The sequence below is a fragment of the Mobula hypostoma genome, chromosome 6 (assembly GCF_963921235.1).
Source record: "Mobula hypostoma chromosome 6, sMobHyp1.1, whole genome shotgun sequence".
NCBI lineage: Eukaryota > Metazoa > Chordata > Chondrichthyes > Myliobatiformes > Myliobatidae > Mobula > Mobula hypostoma.
Window position 1 is genome coordinate 166,946,009 of NC_086102.1, and position 19,821 is coordinate 166,965,829.

Here is a 19,821-nt window from a genome sequence, read left to right on the forward strand (position 1 = left end):
AATCTTGCGTTGAGAAATGTTCCTTTTGCTCTAACAATTCTCTCACGAATTTTGGAACAAAGGGGTGAGCCACGACCCATCCTTGCTTGCAAAGACTGAGCCTTTGATGGACGCTACTTTTATACCCAATCATGATACCTCACCTGCTACCAATTAGCCTGCTTAATATGGAGTCTTCCAAACCGGTGTTACTTGAATATTCTGTGCACTTTTCAATCTTATTTTAACTCTGTCCCAACTTTTGTTGAGGGTGTTGCAGCCATCAAATTCTAAATTTGTGTACGTTTACAAAATACAATTAAGTTGGTCAGTAAAACTATTGAAAATCTTTTCTTTGTACTTTTGTCAGTTAAATAAAGGTTCACGTGAATTAACATATCACAAATTTTTGTTTTTACTGCATTTTGGAAAATATCCCAACTTTTCCGGAAATGGGGTTTGTATTTAGTGAAGAAGCCTCAACTGCTTCCCTGGGCAGAGAATTCCACAGATTCACCACTCTCTGGGAAAAACAGTTTCTCCTCACCTCCATCCTAGATGTTCTCCCCTGAATCTTGAGGCAATGTCCCCCAGTTCTAGTCTTAAAACAACTTTCCTACTTCTATCTTATCTATCCCTTTCAAAATTTTGTATGTTTCTATAAGATCCCCTCTCATTCTTCTAAATTCCAGAGAGTATAGTCCCAGGTGACTCAATCTCCCCTCATAGGTTAACCCCTTCATCCCTGGAATCAACCTGGTGAACCTCCTCTGCACTGCCTCCAAAGCCAGTATATCCTTCCTCAAGTATGAAGACCAGAACTGCACACAGTACTCCAGGTGCGGCCTCACCAGTACCGTATATTTGTTGCAGCATGGCTTCCCTGCTCTTGAATTCAATCCCTCTAGCAATAAAGGCCAACATTCCGTTTGCCTTCTTAATAACCTGTTGTACCTGCAAGCCAACTTTTTGCGATTCATGAACAAGCACTCCCAAGTCCCTCTGCACAACAGCATGCTGCAATCTTTCACCATTTAAATAATAATCTGCTCTTCTATTATTCCTTCCAAAGTGGATGATCTCGCATTTACCAACGTTGTATTCCATCTGCCAGACCTTGGCCCACTCACTTAACCTATCTACATCCCTCTGCAGACTCTCCACATCCTCTGTACAATTTGCTTTTCCACTCAGTTTAGTGTCATCAGCAAATTTTGCTACGCTACACTCAGTTCCCTCTTCCAAATCATCAAACAGTTTCCATTAATAGGATGGTAAACAGTAAACATAGAATTTAAGATCTAGTACAATGTAAGAAGAATTTCCTTTATCAAAAAAATATATTATGATTTAAACGCCAGCCTGGATGGATCGAAAAGGATGGGTGTTAGGACAGTTCTCCATTTTTTTGCTGCACTGAGACCGAGGCTGAGGCCGTGGGCCTACTCTGGGTTTCATGTCTATGGACTCACTTTCATTCTAAATGCTTTTATTAATTGCAGGATTTGCTTTTTTTTTTCCCTCTCTCTTTGCACATCTTTTTTTAATGGATTGTTTTGGGTTTCTTGTTTTGTGGCTACCTATAAGGAGACAAATCTCAAGGTTGTATAATATATACTCTGATAATAAATGTACTTTGAATATTATTACGATCTGGAAATCACTAAAAGAGTGGTAGAAGCAGATGTAATATTGACTTTCAAGGGGGAAAATAAGGTTTTCTTTTAAAAAATATCAGGCCCAAATAGAAATATCAGTGAAGTCAAACTAATTTGAGAGTTCGAACTGGCCTGAAGATTCCTTATACTTTGTTATTAAAACTCACATACCTTTGGTTTTGATGCTACCAATTAAATTTCTGTAAACTTATATAGAAATTAAACACACTAACAGGCATTTCATTTCAACTGTCTAGATAGATATTAAACCTCCATACTGGTAGTCCCCTCAAAATTTTAGTTAACTCAATTTTACAGGATTAATGAATGAATGTGACCTCAACTGAGGAAGGATAATATTGGACAACAAATTTTTTCAAAAATGTTGCTTCCTCAGAATTTTTTTTTTGTTTATGATAGACTGCTTGAAGATGAACACAAATATAATTTCAGACTACTTGTACCACACAAGAGTTTGGAGAAACAACAAAGTAACTTTTATTGAATATTAGTGTTTAATTGCATAATGGTGCTGATGCTTTGCAATAGTTCAACTAAGTTAAAATATTTTGTTAATGATTTTCATTTGTACTCAGTGTCTGAGGCTTCTCGCTTGTGTCCTGCAATAATTCACCAGCATTGATGGATTCCAGTTGCCCTGGTATCTTTTCTCCATGACCATAATGTCCTGGTGAAACCTTTCACCATGCTCTTCATTAACAGCACCAAGATTTGCAGGGAAGAAGTCAAAATGGGAATGCAGAAAAATGAATCCTTAGTGACATGTTACATTTCATGGTTTTATATGCTTGAAGCATGCTTTCAACCAGCTGCATGTAGTTTGGTGCTCTGTAGATGCCAAGAAAAATTTCAACAACTTCCTTGAATGCCTTCCATGTGATTTTCTCCAGTCCCACTGGAAGTTCTTCAAATTGCCTGTCATTGACGACCCGTTTGATTTGTGGACCAACAAAAATGCTTTCCTTAATCTTGGCATCAGTTATTCTGGAAGGCATCTGTCTCAAATATCAAAATCCTTCATAAAAATTTTTGTGCATAGTGATAGCAAATTCCATCCTTACAGTCCTGAACCCAATAATTATTACTAAAACCTGTCCTGCCATGCAGCAGCTGCACCGCCTAAGCGTGCCCAAGCATACCTGGACAAGATAGGAAACTTTCCAGCTTAATTGTAGGCAACATTTTAATTGACTTGAATTATGAATTGAAATAATAAACATAAGTTTATTAAAAAATGGTGCGTGATAGGGAAATTTCATGGTGATTTTCATGATCAGTAGTCGAAAATTCATAAGATATACCTAAAGGTATTCAGGGAGCAAAATCTTTGTTGTCCAGTGTAATTGCTTCAGGGCACATCAAAGCAGTAACAACAGCGTTCAAGTACAAGCAAGCAGGCCATGACAATCTTGTAGCCTGAACAGGAAGATGTGACATTTCATTTTGACATAAATTTAATAAAGGAAAGATAAAATAAATGCAATATCTATAAGGAATAACAACTCTGCAGATTTACAGAGAGAGTAACACACACAAAATGCTGGAAGAACTCAGCTGGTCAGGTAGCATCTGTGGAAATGAGAAAACAGTTGATGTTTCAGTCTGAGACCTTTCTTCTGGATTGGAAAGGAAGGGGAAAGACACCAGAAGAAGAAGGTGGGGGGGGGGGAGGGGAAGGAGGACTAGCTCGAACCCAGAGAGTGATGGTTACAAGTTTGTCTTCAGTAAATCTACACATATATAAAGTAACTGGCAGCCAAATGTTTCTGTAATGTTAGCCAATATTATTTTGTCAAAAACTCCAAAAACAAGCTGCAGACTTCCCTTATTTACATACATTTTTACAAATCTTCAGTATGATAGATTATATGGAGGCTTTGATTTTACAAATCCTATTGGCAGATAAATATTTATGTCTAATAATATTGGTTCCTGTATGAATTCACCATATTGAGTTCTAACATGCTTTCTGCAGTACATTCCTGAGATAGACCATGGGTGTATTTGTTCCTAAGCGGTTTCATTCCTTTGAACAGATATTGCAAACAATCAAAAGCCACCTAAACCTAAATTAATACGAACTAAATACTCAACAAGCCAGGAACACCTCAGTTCAAGAAGGATGTTATATATTTGAAGCAGTTCAGAAAAGATTTATTAGCTTAATCACTAAAACGTGCAAGTTGTTTCATGATGAAAGGTTGGATGGACCACATTGATTCCACTAGGGTTTATAAGGCTGACAGTGGACTTGAGTGAAAAATAATGATCCTGAGGGATCTTGAGAGTGAATGTGGAGAGACATTTCTTATTGTAGGAGCATCGAGAACCATCATTTGTTATTTAAAAATAATGGGTTGCCCATTTAAGACAGAAATAAGGAGAGTTTTTTTTTCTTTCAAAGTGTCATAAATCTTTGGAATTCTTCCTCAAGGGTGGTAAAAAATATTTGTAGAAAGATGTGAAAAACAAGGGAATGGACAGTTAAAGATTGTAAAGAGCAATGCAGACAGAATATAGCAATACACTTAGAAATTTCTATAGCTGTACGGTGGAGAACATTCTTACAGGCTGCAACACTGTCTGGTATGGGGGAGGGGGGGGGCTACCACACAAGACCGAAAGAAGTTACAGAGGGTTGTAAACTTAGTTGGCTCTATCTTGGGTACGAGCCTACAAAGTACCCAAGACATCTTCAACAAGCGGCGCCTCAGAAAGGCAACGTCCATTATTAAGACCTCCAGCACCCAGGGCATGCCCTTTTCTCACTGTTACCATCAGGTAGGAGGTACAGAAGCCTGAAGGCACACACTCAGCGATTCAGGAACAGCTTCTTCCTCTCTGCTATCTGATTCCTAAGTGGACATTGAACTAGTGAACTCTCCCCCACTTTTTGACAGTATATTATTTCTGTTTTTCAGCACAATTTTTAATCTATTCAATATATACTGTAATTTAATTATTTTTCTTCTTCTTTTTCTTCTATATCATGTACTGCATTGAACTGCTGCTGCTAAGTTAACAAATTTCACAACACATGCCAGTGATAATAAACCTGATTCTGATTCTGAGATAAACCATATTATTATTAAAAGGCAGGTGCCAGGTGGCCTAGACCTGGTTTATGTCTTCAAAATTTTCCTTTAAATAACACATAACTACACTGAAAATATCTTTACATACGTGATTATGGCACTAAACAGCCACTCCTTTGCATGCATCTTCGGAAACAGCTATATTTCCATCTTTAATATCTCTATTTTACCCTTTCAGGGTACTTTTGAAGATCCTGACCTGGAGTTACATGTTGACTGTGGTTCTTTGCGGGAATGAGACCTGGTCTCGGGGTTTCATAACTGGCCGTTGTTCGGCACGCCAAGGGCTTGGCCTAAGTTCGGTTCGACTTTGAAGGCCTCGGATCTCGGGGCTCAGGAGACAGGCGGATCGAAGGTCGGTGTCATGGCAAGAGATACATGTGCCTTTGGGGGAGTCGGAATATCTATGGCTGTGTGCCCAGAGACCTAAGATCTTTGGGCACAGAGCTTGAAAAAAGCAACGTAACGGACTTTTAACATCGTAAACCAGTGAGTTGTTTGTTATGTCTCCCCTCTCACTGTGAAACAGAGACGCATCTTTCTCCCTTATTGGGGGGGGGAAAGAAACGCGAAGTCTTTGGGGTAACTGGAAGTCTGTGTCTTTGCTGTTGCTTTGCTCATGCTTGAGTGCTCAATGGCGGGTGCCGATGGTTTTTTTTGCCAGTGGGGGGCAGGAGGGTTTGTTGCCTGCTGCCACTTACACGTGGGAGGGAGGGGAGTTGGGGGGTACTTTGGGGTTCTAACATTTAACTGTCATTCACTCCTTGGTGCACTCCTCTGTTTTCGTGGATGGTTGCGAAGAAAAAGCATTTCAGAATGTATATTGTATACATTTTTCTGACATTAAATATACCTTTGAACCCCTATCTTTTCATCTTTACAATCATACTTAAGCATATTTATTTTTTTCTTCTGCTGAATGGATTCCAAGCTTGGTCTCTAAAGTAAATGGGAATTTTTTTTCTCTCTATATTTCAGCTGTAAAGGATGTTGCTCTAATTTTGCAAAAAGTGCATACAAGTAATCACAAATATCACAGCATCCTGCTTGGTTCTTTCACAATCATATTTGTGACCCTCAACTCAATAGTTGCACCTCTCTAAAGATGCAATGAAATACTTAGCTACAACTCAGGTCTTGACATTGTTGGAATCAAGGTTAGTTGAGGCAATCCAGAAGACTGATGGAGACAGTAATGAATTTTGTTCAAGAGTTAATGAGGAATCCAGTATTATTGAAATTGGTCATTATAAACTATAATACATACAAGAGTTAATGTATCTTTAGTAAATGGGTGCACTATTATCTGTGATTTTTGATACATTTCTGTAATGTTCCCAGCTATTTGTTGAATGTTAACCACTTTCAATAAAAGATGTTTTGTTGATAACTCCAAATTTGCAAGTAGGAACACCAAAGAGCCTACAGATACTACATTACCAACAAATTTGGGATGTTGATACTTGAGAGAGTAACAGTGTGAACAGCAATCTAATGTGATGTTAACAGTGAATATAGTTTACTAGGTAGAGCAGTAATGACGACAGAGAGTGAACGCAATGGATATTTCAAGAAATAAGATCAGACTCAAGACATTTATCCTGTATATAGAAAGAGCAGACATGTCCTTGAGAGCCAATTGTATTGTTGCAATTCTGAAGGCCACAGCACAGAGCAATGTGTCCAGATGCAAAAAAGGAAGGCAGTATTGTTGTTGCTTCTGGTACAGAAACATGAGACATTGGTGGGTCTACTAATGCCACACGCTACAGATAGAATCTCACACAGGAACATTTAAAAACCTTTATTACACATTAAGAATTACAAGTTTGCCTAGTGGATCTAGGGGGTTGAAGGAATCAGCTGGTGATTGCATCTTCAAGCACACAGGATACTGGTTTTAATTAGTCATGGCATAGAATTTAAGAGCATTACGTTCACGGTTTATTGATCCTCTCCGCACCTTGTGGTGCATCGGGCAGCAACCTCTGCTGTATCGTTAGAATTTATCTGTTTTTATGAGGCTGAGCTGCTTGCTCAACACTCAACTCAAGACAGACAGAAAGTGTGCAAGGAGCTGGCTGAATTCGATCCCGGGACCATTCGCCTCGAAGTTTGGCGTGGAAGTCATTACACCAATGGCCAGCTAAAATTAAGTTCACAGTACAACATCATAAAACTTTCTTTAGATCACAGCAAGAATACAGTGGTCACTATGTCAGGGGAAGAATTTGAGTGCATTGGGGAAGAATGAGTCGGGAGTTCATCAGGTTGTTACCTGGGATGGGATGTTCTGGTTACGAGGAGAACCTGGATAGGCTGAGGTTGTTTTCCCTGCAGCAGAAATGACTAAAGATGGGTGTGATACAGGTATCTAAAATTATAAGCTGCACAGATAGGGTGGATAATGAGAAACTTTTCCAGTGACAGAGACATTTTATATCAGAGAATATAGATTTAAGGCAAGCATTAAGAAAGGTGGAAGAGATCCAGGGAAAATAATTGTTGCACTCAGGAACATGCGGCCCTGTGAAGATGGTGCAGGCAGGTGCTCTCACAAGTTCACAAACTATCTGGATGAGTATTTTAATTGCTGAGGTATAGGGAGCTACAGATCAGTGTGCTAAATGGAATGATTATATTATGATAGGCGTGGTCATGGCAGGCTATTGGTCCTGTTTCTGTGTTGTATGATGGTATGGCTCTATAATTCTTGATATCAAGCAGTACCCAGTAAGAACCTGTATCTGTTGGACAGCACAAGAGAGTCAGTCTCACAAGCACGAGGACAGCGGCTGTGCTGTTTCAAGATTCCACGGATAAGGGGGAAAAGGCAGAAGACACGGTATGGAGTGTTACAGAAAGGTTTTCTCAACTGAACCTGGCAAAAGATGAGGTTTTGCATGTTCTGGGGAAAAAAACACAACATTTCTAATAATGGTTTTGATAAATGTTTAGATATTAGGACAATTAAGTGATACCAGATTAGTGCAGGAAACCTACACTGATGTAAAATAAATCAGTTTGAATAGCAGAAAAGACTCCAAAGGGTCAATATATTCTGCTTCCATTTCTTACGTTGTTTAAAGAATTACTGAATGGGCGAAAACAACAACAGTTTGAAATAAAAACAGAAAATACTGGGAACACTCAAGCAGGTCCAGCTGCATCTATGGAAAGAGAAACAGATTTAATGTTTCAATTCAAGACCCTTTCTTCAGAATTTCTGAATATTTCCACCATTTTCTGTTTTTATTTTAAATCTCCTGCATCTGCAGTATTTTTAAAAATTTTCAAACACAGGTTAAGTTGAATTTGTAAGGGTTTCCCTGAAGTATCTTCTGTTAATCCTTTCATTTCCTGTAACTTTTGTAGATCGAACAAACTAAGAACTAACCAATGTTTCACTTCTAATACAAAATTACAAGATCCTAATTTTAAGTTCAAAAGATAATGTTTTAACTGAAACTTACAAACACCCATTGGTAGTCATTTAGTCTTTGGTGCAGTCCTGAATCAGGCTGACTAGCTTTGTCCTGCTTGCAGTTGGCAGCTCCTTCTGGCTTGCAGACCAGAAACAGTGTGTGTTACATCTTTCGACGTTACTTAACCACTAGTGTTGCTAGCCATTGCCTCACACAAGACTTTGCATGGTGCTAGTGACACTTACAACAGTAAACATTTCCAAAATGCAAGTCTCACTAGCAAATCAATGGTTGGCAGTTTCAAAAAATAAATTATTTCTAGTTTGCTTCGAGAATTTCCAAGTAATTTGTAGTGTCTTGGCAGTTGCTTACTCATGTGTTTAGCACCCTAAGTTAAAAAATATGGGCACCTCTTGCTATAACTAGCTCCCCGTTTGATTCCTACACTTCAGCTTTATGAGTATCTGCTTTTGTCTTCCTTCACCTTTTATCTCCTTCTACACATGGCTTATTCACTTTCTCTTCAGTGTTTGCAGTGATTCTGTTCATTTTTTTTAAGTTTCTCAAGTGATAAACTAATCTTGTGCAGTTTCTTTTAGTGAATACACATCCTTTACATTTTTACAGGTAATAGAAAACAAGAAAATGGAAAACACAATGTAGGTAACCTATGACAAATTAGGATTTATTCAGGCTTTGGACTGGAAGCTGAGTCACTCAAGCTGGAAGTGAATAGAAGATACAGCTAAGAGGTACTGTAACAAACATTACAAGAAAAAAATTGCAGAAATATGCCTAGAAGTTAGTTTCTGACAAAGCATAGTATGCTCAAAGCATACTCAAGCAGAATATGAGGTGCTGTTCTTTTCGTCTGCATTTGGCCTTACTATGGCAATGCAGGAGACTAAGAACAGATAGGTCGATGTGGGAGTGAGGAGGAGAGCAAAACTGGCTTCCAAAGGAGCTCAGGATGGCTATGATTCACAGAGTGCAGGCACAAGGCAGAGACGTCATTGAGTCAATGCTTGGAATTCCTGATGTAGAGGCCATAAGAAGAGCAGTGAAGGCAAAAGACAAGGCAGGTGGAGGTTCATGTGAACATATCCCTCATCTGTTTAGACTTGATGATGAGGGAGGAGGTGTAGGGGCAGATGTTGCACCTTTTGCAATAGTAGGGGTAAACACCCGAGGATGGGAGGGATGAATTAACCGCGGAGTTATAGAACATAGAACAGTACAGCACAGTGAGGCCCTTTGGCCCACAATGTTGTGCCAACCCTCAAACCCTGCCTCCCACATAAGCCCCCACCTTAAATTCCTCCATATACCTGTCTAGTAGTCTCTTAAATTTCACTAGTGTATCTGCCTCCACCACTGACTCAGGCAGTGCATTCCACGCACCAACCACTCTCTGAGTAAAATCCTTCCTCTAATATCACCCTTGAACTTCACGTCCCTTACCTTAAAGCCATGTCCTCTTGTATTGAGCAGTGGTGCCCTGGGGAAGAGGCATCGGCTATTCACTTTATCTATTCCTCTTAATATCTTGTATACCTCTATCATGTCTTCTCTCATCCTCCTTCTCTCCAAAGAGTAAAGCCCTAGCTCCCTTAATCTCTGATCATAATGCATACTCTCTAAACCAGGCAGCATTCAGGTAAATCTCCTCTGTACCCTTTCCAATGCTTCCACATCCTTCCTATAGTGAGGTGACCAGAACTGGACACGGTTCCCCAATTGTAGCCCTGAGAAAAGAGAAAGTTAGGGGGAGTGGAAGTGTGACAAGTGGTGGGATAGCATTGCAGCTGGCAGAAATGACAGAACTATGTGCTGGAGGTGGAAACTAGTAGGGTAAAAGGTGAGGACCAAAGGAGTTCTGCATCTGTTCATTCTGTCTAGGTGGAGTTATGGTGGGCTTGGGGGGGGGGGTGGAGGGGGGGAGATGGGAATGTGGAAAATGGAGGAGATTTTGGTAAGGGCTCCATCATCCATGTAGGGGCAACACTATGTTTCTTGAAAAAAGAAGGCATTTCAGATATCCTGGAATGGAAATTTGCATCTCAAGACCAGATGCAGCGGACTTGTCTCTTGTAAGGATGCCATCCTTAAAGAAGATAGGATGGGAAGGTACAGTCTGGGTAGTTGTGGAAGTCAGTCGTTTATAGCAAATGACATTGGATAGCTTGTTTCCTGAGATGGAGGCAGAGTGATCTAGAAATGGGAGATGTGAGAAATAGTCCAAGCGAATTTGAGGATGGATCAAAGATAATAGTGGAGTATTTTGCTCCAGATTCCACCATCTGCAGTCTCTTGTCTCCATTTATAAAAAGCCAAATTGGTCCTAGACCCTCCATGAATACAGCAGGGATACACGTGGACAATCATAGAGGTATAAAACAGCATTCAACCCATGCTTGGAATACATTTGCAAAGCCATAGCTCACGAATGTCCTGACTTACTCATGCTTGTGGAGGCTATCACAAGAAATGTAGACCAGTTTCTGCGCTATTTGCAGGAGAGACAGGCCCATCACTTGGATTACTTAGCAGAAAAATATTCACAAAGACAGCACAGTGGATTCTGTCCCTAGTGGTGTCAATGCCAGCTTTGTTCATTCTTCCTGTGAACACACAAGTTTTTTTCTGGGCACCTAATATTTCCTCTTCATCCAAAAGATATGCAGACTTTTGTTTTTGTAAATTACCCATGGTGTGTGGTTGAGTGAAAGAACCTGTGAATAGTTGATGGGAACAGGAAGAAAATAAATTATAGAAGTTGTTTATGGACATTGGTACTGTTCTGTTATTCAGCATAGGTTCAAGTGAACAACAGTACTCCAATACACCATGTGATGTACTTACTGATCCTTATGGTGAACTTGGCTGTCAGCCCCTTTAAATTTATGTTTTAGATATTAATCTGTACTGTCAATTTTCAGATTGTCTTGAATCTACCAGAATGTTAATGTGGTAGGAAGATGACAGGATGAGAGTACTTAATGGGTATAAGTAAATGGGTGAAGCAAAGATAACGCACTCCATGTGGGTCAAGGTGGGAACAAAGGCATGGCAAAGTTCCAGATTCAAGATCGTTATGTGAATGATTACCACTGAGAAGGGTCTGTGGGGGTGGGGGGAGGGGGGTATGGTGGTGAGGGGTTGTAGTAAGAGGGCAGTGAAAAGTTGAAGATAAAAATAGCAGAGACACTATTTTTTGCAATAGGATCCAATAAGCTTGAAATGTAAAGTAGTTGATATTGATTAATGTTGAATTATAATGGTTCAGCTACAACATGATACACTTTGGGTAATGCACAACATTATGGTGTGAGTTTGCAAAACAATAATATTACAGAAATATTTTAATTTTCTCTATGAGCCTGCTCTCCAACCTAAATAGCTAATGCTTCATTAACCTTAATTTATTGTTAATTTTGTTTACTTTTTAAAATCATTGTTTCTACCTTTTTATTTACTTCCAATCTGAACAATTTTTCCTCAATAAAGTGATTAGAAATTTACGTTTAATTTGATGTCAGTCAATTATATACTTTCTAGCATCCATTCAAAATTTCATTTATTATTTATCATATTTCACAGATTTTCTTCCATGGTAGCAAGTAACATTAGCACCACAAATATCCAGGCAATGACCACCTCCACTAGTAACGTATTTAACCAACTCACTTTGACATCCAATGGCTTTATTATTGTCAAGATACCAACTATCAATGTGCTGGTGGCCAGCCACCTAAGTACTGTGGCTACAAGCACAGGTCAAGTGATGGAATACTTTCCTCTTGGTTTGATGAGTACAACTTCAAAAACACTGGAGGAGCTTGGCATAATTGCATATTCTCTAATGACATAAAAGGAGGTCATTCAGCCCATCAAGTTAATGCCAGTTCTCAGAGCAATCCAATCAATAATTTTAATCCACTTATTCCTCTATTTTCATATCCATCAACTCCACCCTGATTTTCTTACCACCTATCTACACTGGGGATAACTTACGGTCATCAATTAACCTACCAACTTTGGGATGCGGAAGGAAATCAGAGCACAGGAAATCCAGAGCCATAAGGACAATGAACAAACTCCACACACAGAAAGTCAGGAAGTCAGGTTTAAAAACCAGGTCACAGGAGCTGTTGGGCATGCAAACTACCTGTTGCACCATTGTGCCATCTATCCAAACAAAGTAGCTGATTTGACTGGTATAAACATCCATTCCAAATAGCTTTTCTTTGTATCTTAGATAGATAGATAGATATGCTTTATTGATCCCAAGGGAAATTGGGTTCCGTTACAGCTGCACCAACCAAGAATAGGGCATAAATATAGCAATACAAAAACGACAAACGATCAAACAACAATATGCAAACTATACCAGATGGAAATAAGCCCAGGACCAGCCTATTGGCTCAGGGTGTCTGACCCTCCACAGGTGGAGCTGCAAAGTTCCATGGCCACAGGCAGGAACAATCTCCCATTGCGCCCAGTGTTGTATCTTGGTGGAATATGGCTGGAGTCCAACAGCAAAAAGTTCCATATCCAGTCTACAAACACGTTCCTCGATCGTAATATGACCCGGATTGCACCATCCATTGTTAACCAGAACAGCAAACCCCCAACTCCTTTAAGCTTACCACTCTTAGTGCACTTCCGGTCAGCCCAAACGGTCTGGAAGCCCTCCATGGAAACGTTTTGGTCGGGTATATCCTCGTGCAGCCCCGTTTCAGTAAAACACATAACTCTGCACTCCTGAAATGTTCTCTGACTCCTGGCTAGCACTGTCAACTCATCCATTTTATTACCCACCAAACTCCTCTTCTCCATAAGTTTCTGTGGTCTCGACCTGGTCCTCTTTCCTCGCCTTTGTGATCCCCCTCTGCATCCTCTGTGTGTTTTCCTCCAAATTTCAGCACACACAACACTAATAAACCAGTACCAGTATCAATATCAGTACCACCAATGGCTGCAGTATGTTGCAACTTCAGAATGCAACATTGTTACTTGCCCAATCTACTCTGACAGCATATCCCAAAACAACAAAATCTACCACAAAAAGGACATGAGCTTCAGGCGCATGTGAGCACCAGTTCTTTAATGTTTCCCTCCAAGTCACTTTGAAATTTTAAATGCTACGCTGATGAAAAACCCTTCATCGTCGCTAGAATCCTGGAATTTCCTCCCATCAACATTGTGGAAGCATATTCACCAGGAGGACAGTTTAGCATCAATTTCTCAAAGGAAACTGGGGATGCATAATAAATGCTGTTCTTGCAAATGAAGTTCTGACCTCAAAGAAATAAAGGTACTTGCCATGCACTGGTATTGACTTCCTTCAGCTTTGATTCCCAAATCTAAAACAAAAATTCTTCTGTGCTGTAAAACAGAAGCCAAAAGGAGTAACTTTAACTTTTATTGATTAAGAACATGTGATTAAAAAAGGGCAGCTAACTTTACACACTTCATGAATTCTAGACAGTAGAAAAGAAACCCAGGCAAGGATTGAAACAAGCTACTGATTCACTTTTTTTTCCTCCTGGCAAATTGCTCCCACATTTTACACTTGGTCCTTTTACTCTTCTTTCCCCTGCAAGGTAACAGGAATTGGCACTTCCCATAAATTTAGAATTCTTTTTCCAGAGTGTCCAAGTAGGATGAAGGAAGGGGAATCTAACTTGTTAACAATGTTCATATTAACTGAAATAAATCACAATAAATTCCTGTGAGTTTTTATATTAAATTTTCAAATAGAAATTGTGTACAAAATGTTCCATGAGAAGAGAAAAAAAACTAAAAAGGTGAAAAAAAATAAAAGTACACTCAGTGGCCACTTTATTAGATACATAAGTACCTCTGCTCATGAATGCAAGTATCTAAACAGCCAATCATGTGGCAGCAACTCAATGCATAAAAGCATGCAGACATGGTCATGAGGTTCAACTGTTCATACCAAACATCAGATATAACTGACTGATCGATGAATGATTATTGCTGATCTTCTAGGTTTTTGAAATGCTCTGAGAATGGTTTGAAAAACAAACATCCAGTGAGCAGTAGTACTGTGGCCAAAAATGCTTCATTAATGAAAGAGCTCAGAGGAAACTGGTCAGACTAGTTCAAGCTGACAGGAAGGTGACAGAACTCAAATAACCACACGTTGCAACAGTGGTGTACAGAAGGGCATCTCTGAATGCACAACACGTTGAACCTTGAAGTAGATTGACCACAAGTATACACTCAATGGCCATATTAGGTACCTGCTGCACCTAACAGAGTGGCTACTGAATGTATATCAAACAAACTAGATTAAATTATATAAATAATTGTTTATAGAACACTACACAGCTCTTTCCTGTAGATCTGTCTGAAATCTTTCTGAATTTCATCCATGGATTACTATTATTTATTCTACCTTTTATTTTCTTCATTCTGTCTGACACTAATGTTGACTTAATAGCCAATCTATCTCTGCAATCTCCCTAAATCCTTCAAGGGTCTCTGTCCAACTCCAGTTCTGGCTTCCTGCATATGTACTATTTTCCCTTGCCCCACCGTTGACATCTATGAATTTAGCTCCCTAAATCTTCAGTACCCGCATAAACTTCTCTTCTAAGATACTCATTGAAATTTTTTTTGACAAAGCCTTTTTCTGTCTTGTGTTGCTCATTGCTAATTTAGTTTGGTAATATCATGATCTTTTAATACATCAAAGGGGACAATAAATGTAAAATGTGGTGTTAAATTCATACTAAAGGAACAGCTGCTGAAGAAATTATTTTCTCCAATCTTGTTGGTTCATTCTTTTGTATATATTTGTCGACTGCAATCTTCATGAATATCGGTGAATTTTTCCACATCTGAATACTTAAATGTGAATCCCTGGTGCCAGGGTCAGGGATGTCTCGGATTGCGTCCACAGCATTTTGGAGGGGAAGGGGGAGCAGCCAGATATCTTGGTACATATTGGTACCGATGACATAGGAAGGAAAGGCAAAGGAGTCCTGAAGAGAGAATTTAAAGAGCTAAGCAAAAAGCTAAGAAGTAGGATCATAATTTTTGGATTGCTACCTGTGCCACATGCCAGTGAGGGTAGAGACAGGATGATTTGGCAGATAAATGTATGGATGAGAAGTTCCCCCCTCCCTCCCCCTGAGAAGCTGGTGCAGGGGGCAGGGCTTCTGGTTCTTGGATCATTGGGATCTCTTCTGGGGGAGGATATGACCAGTACAAAAGGAACGGGTTGCACCTGAACTCAAAGGAGACCAATATTCACATGGACAGGTTTGTCAGAGCTGTTGGGGAGGGTTTAAGATAATTTAGCAGGGGGCTGGGAACCAGAGTGAAGCGACTCATGATGGGATGGATGGTAAAAAAGCAAAGACAGCATGCAGTCAGACTGATAGGAACGGCAGGCAGATGATAAGACAAAATTGCAGCTAGCAGGGTGAGTATCGGTGGATTAAAGATGCAGAATCAAAATGGTAGCAAATACAGTACTTGAAGTGTTATATCTCAATGCATGGAGTACAAGAAATAAATTGGATATTCTTGTTGCACTTTTACAGATTATCGGGCATGATGTTTCGGCCATCACTGACAGGAAGGTAGGCAGAGGAGGTGGATGGCTCAGCAGGTAAAGAATGAAATCAAATCATTAGAAAGATGTGACATATGACCAGAAGATGTTGAATCCTTATGGGTCGTGTTAAGAAACTGCAAGGGTAAAAGGACCCTGATGGCAGTTACATATGGGCCTCTAAACAGTAGCTGGGATGTAGCCTACAGATTACAACAGGAAAAGGCATGTCAAAAGGGCAATGTTTTGAGAATCATGGGAGATCTTAACATACAGGTAGATAGGGAAAATCAGATTGGTAATGGAACTCAAGACAGTGAGTTTGTTGAATGCCTACGAAATGGCTTTTTAGAGCAGCTTGTCGTTGGGCCTACTGGGGGATCAGCAATACTGGATTGGGTGTTATGTAATGAACCAGAGACAATTAAGGAGCTTAAGATAAAGGAACCCACAGGAGGCAGTGATCACAACATGATTCAGTTCAACCAGAAATCTGATAGGGAGAAAGTAAAGTCTAACCTAGCAGTATTTCAAATAAACATATAACAATTACAGCACGGAAACAGGCCATTTTGGCCCTTCTAGTCTTTGCCGAACGCTTACTCTCACCTAGTCCCATCTACCTGCACTCAGCCCATAACCCTCCATTCCTTTCCTGCCCATATACCTATCCAATTTTTTCTTAAATGAAAAAATCGAACCTGCCTCTACATTTCAGTGGAGTAAAGGACATTACAGTGGTATGAAAGAGGAACTGGCCAAAGTAAATTGGAAGGAGATTATGGCAGGGATGAGACCAGAGCAGGAATGGCTCGAGTTTCTCGGAAAAATGAGGAAGGTGCAGGATAGATGTATTCCAAAAACAAAGAAATACTCAAAAGGCAAAATAATACAACCATGGCTGACAAGGGAGGTCAAAGTTAATGTAAAAGCAAAAGAGAGGGTGTACAACAAAGGAAAAATTAGTGGGAAGATAGATGATTGGGAAGCTTTTTAAAACCTACAGAAAGCAACTAAAAGGGAAAAGATGAAATATGAAAGCAAATTAGAAAACAGTGGAGTGGATATAGGACCACTAGAAAATGAGGCCAGAGAAACAATAATGGGGACAAGGAGATAACATGTTAACTAACTGAGTATTTTGCATCAGTCTTCACTGTGTAAGACACTAGCAGTGCGCCAGGAGTTGAAGGGTGTGAGGGAAGAGAAGTGAGTGCAATTACTATTACACAGGAGCAGGTGCTCAAACAGCTGAAAGACCTAAAAGGTACACAAGTCAGCCGGACCAGATGAACTGCACCCTGGGGTTCGTAAAGAGATAGCGGAAAAGATTGTGGAGTTACTGGTAATGTTCTTTCAAGAATCATTGGACTCTGGCATGGTTCCAAAGAACTGGAAAACTGCAAATGTCACTATACTCTTTAAGAAAAGAGGGAGGCAGCAAAAAGAAAATTATAGACCAGTTAGCCTGACCTCAGCGGTTGGGAAGATGTTGGAGTTAATTGTTAAGGATGAGGTTACGGAGTAATTGGTGACACGGGGAAGATAGGACAAAGTCAATATGGTTTCCTTAAGGGAAAATCTTGCCCGACGAACCTATTGGAATTCTTTGAGGAGACTGCAAGTTGGATAGATAAATGGGATGCAATAGATGCTGTATATTTGGATTTTCAAAAGGCCTTTGACAAGGCGCCACACGAGGTTGCTTATCAAATTAAGAGCCCACAGCATTACAGAAAAGTTACTAGCAAGCGTAGAGCATTGGCTGATTGGTAGGAGGCAGCGAGTGGGAATAAAATGATCCTGTTCTGGTTGGCTGCCAGTCACTAGTGGTGTTCCGCAGGGGTCGGTGTTGGGACCGCTTCTTTTTAAGCTGTATATCAATAATTTAGATGATGGAATAGATGGCTTTGTTGCCAAGTTTCCAGATGATATAAAGATTGGTGGAGGGGCAGGTGGTGTTGAGGAAACAGGAAGGCTGAGAAGTGTTTAAGACATGAGGAGAATATGCAAGAAAATAGTAAATTAAATATAATTTGGAAAATGCATGGTCATGCACATTGGTAGAAGAAATAAATGTGCAGACTATTTTCTAAACAGGGATAAAATCAAAAAATCTGAGATGCAAAGGGACTTGGGAGTCCTTGCGCAGAACACCCTAAAGGTTAACTTGCAGGTTGAGTCAGTGGTGCGGAAGGCAAATGCAATGTTCGTATTCATTTCAAGAGGTCTAGAATGTAAGAACAGGGATATGATGCTGAGGTTTTATAAGGCACTGGTAATTCCTCAGCTTGACTATTGTGAACAGTTTTAGGCTCCTCATCTAAGAAAAAGATGTGTTGGCCTTGGAGAGGGTTCAGTGGAGGTTTACAAGGATGATTCCAGAAATGAAAGGGTTATCATATGAGGACCGTTTGATGGCTCTGGGACTGTACTCACTGGAATTTAGAAGAATGAGGGGGGGGATTTCATTGAAATCTTTCAAATGTTCAAAGGCCTAAACAAAGTAAATGTGGAAAGGATGTTTCCAATGGTGGGGAAGTCTAGGACAAGAGAGCACAGCCTCACGATAGAGGGGTGTCCATTTAAAATAGAGATGCAGAGAAATTTCTTTAACCAGAGGGTGGTGAATTTGTGGAACCTGTTACCACAGGCAGCTGTAGAGGCTGGGCCATTGGGTATGTTTAAGGCAGAGATTGATAGGTTCTTGATTGGCCACGTCATCAGAGGTTATAGGATGAAGGCCATGGAATGGGGCTGAGAAGGTGGAAAAAAAAGGATCAGCCATGATTGAATGGCAGAGCAGACTCAATGGGCCAATTGACGTAATGCTGCTCCAATGTCTTATGGTCTAACATTTAAGTTCTATAAATTATAATAGTTTGGGATGTAATAATTATGATCTATAAAGGAACTACTTCATATAGTTGCTGACAGATTTTTTAAATTATGGAAATATTTCCACATTAATTTGCTATTCACACAAGTTCTTCTATCAACTTGGGATTGTGTTTAATATGATTACCATTTACTGGATTCAGATGGGTAAGCTAAGTGGAGAAAAAAAATATACTCCCCACATTTTTGATTAGAATACAGCTAACAGAATACATAAGCAGAATACTCCTGGCTCCAAATAGTTCATGACAAATTCTGAGGACTCTACAGAGGACTGAAATGATATTTACCTTACCGATACAAATAAAGTACTCTCTCTTCTCTCCTATTACTACTACATTGATGACCTCCTTACTTATCTTGTGATGGTGGTTGCTTCAATTGGCTAATTTTGCTACAAGTTGAGAACAATGTCTTGTCTCTCTGCCTGAAGAAGAATCTGGACCTTGTATGTAAACTCACCCCATCTGCTTCTTCATCAATTGGTATTGTTAGTCTCTAGTCACCTGATAAATATGGTATTATTGTCACTCTCTTTCCTCAGCTATGATCCAAGGACCTCATTACATACTCCAGGCTCCCATTTCTGTGCAGTGATGATAGAATCCTATATTCTTAGAAGACCTTATTTCTGAGATGAGTCACAATGCTAGTTTTTTCAGGAACTGTGCATTGTAAACAAGGCCAGGATTTATTGCATATCCCTTATTTCCCCAGGAACATAGAGGGGAGCTGCCCTTAGCCCTGTTGCAGTCAGCTAAAAGAAGTGCGTCAAAGATGTTAGGTATTAAATCCAGTATTTAAACCCTGCAACAATGAAGAAATTACAATATAGTTTCAAGTCAGAATAGTTTCTGATTTCCGAGACAACCTCCAGATTGTAGCTTACCCTTGTATTCCTTAGCCTCTGTCTTTATAATATTCTTGAATTTCCTCGTGATAGAACTAGGAAATAGGCCCATCGAGTCTATACTGGCTATTTTAGCATATTTATAAGTCATGTTTCCCCCACTTATTTCCTTGCAACCTATTAGCTCTCACATCCCCATCAATTTCACCCTAATTCTCCCACCGTTTTGTTCCCTAATAGTAATTCATAGTAGCCAATTAATCTGCCAGGACGTATTTGGGACTAGGAGGAAATCAGAGCATTTAGC

At 39.8% G+C, this 19,821-nt stretch overlaps 1 protein-coding gene across 2 annotated transcripts in view; it reads right to left on the reverse strand.

Moving 5' to 3' along the window:
- metap1d (methionyl aminopeptidase type 1D (mitochondrial)) overlaps positions 1-19,821 on the reverse strand; it is a 126,986-nt gene that overhangs the window by 82,440 nt on the left and 24,725 nt on the right. The window contains exon 1 of one of the 2 annotated variants that reach the window (XM_063052186.1): positions 10,639-10,776. The exons of the other annotated variant lie outside the window; for it this stretch is intronic. Within the exon in view, the coding sequence (XP_062908256.1) occupies positions 10,639-10,642 (4 nt within the window). The 5' untranslated portion in view covers positions 10,643-10,776. Of the gene's footprint in view, positions 1-10,638; positions 10,777-19,821 lie in introns of those variants that run through there. 2 annotated transcript variants of the gene reach the window in all.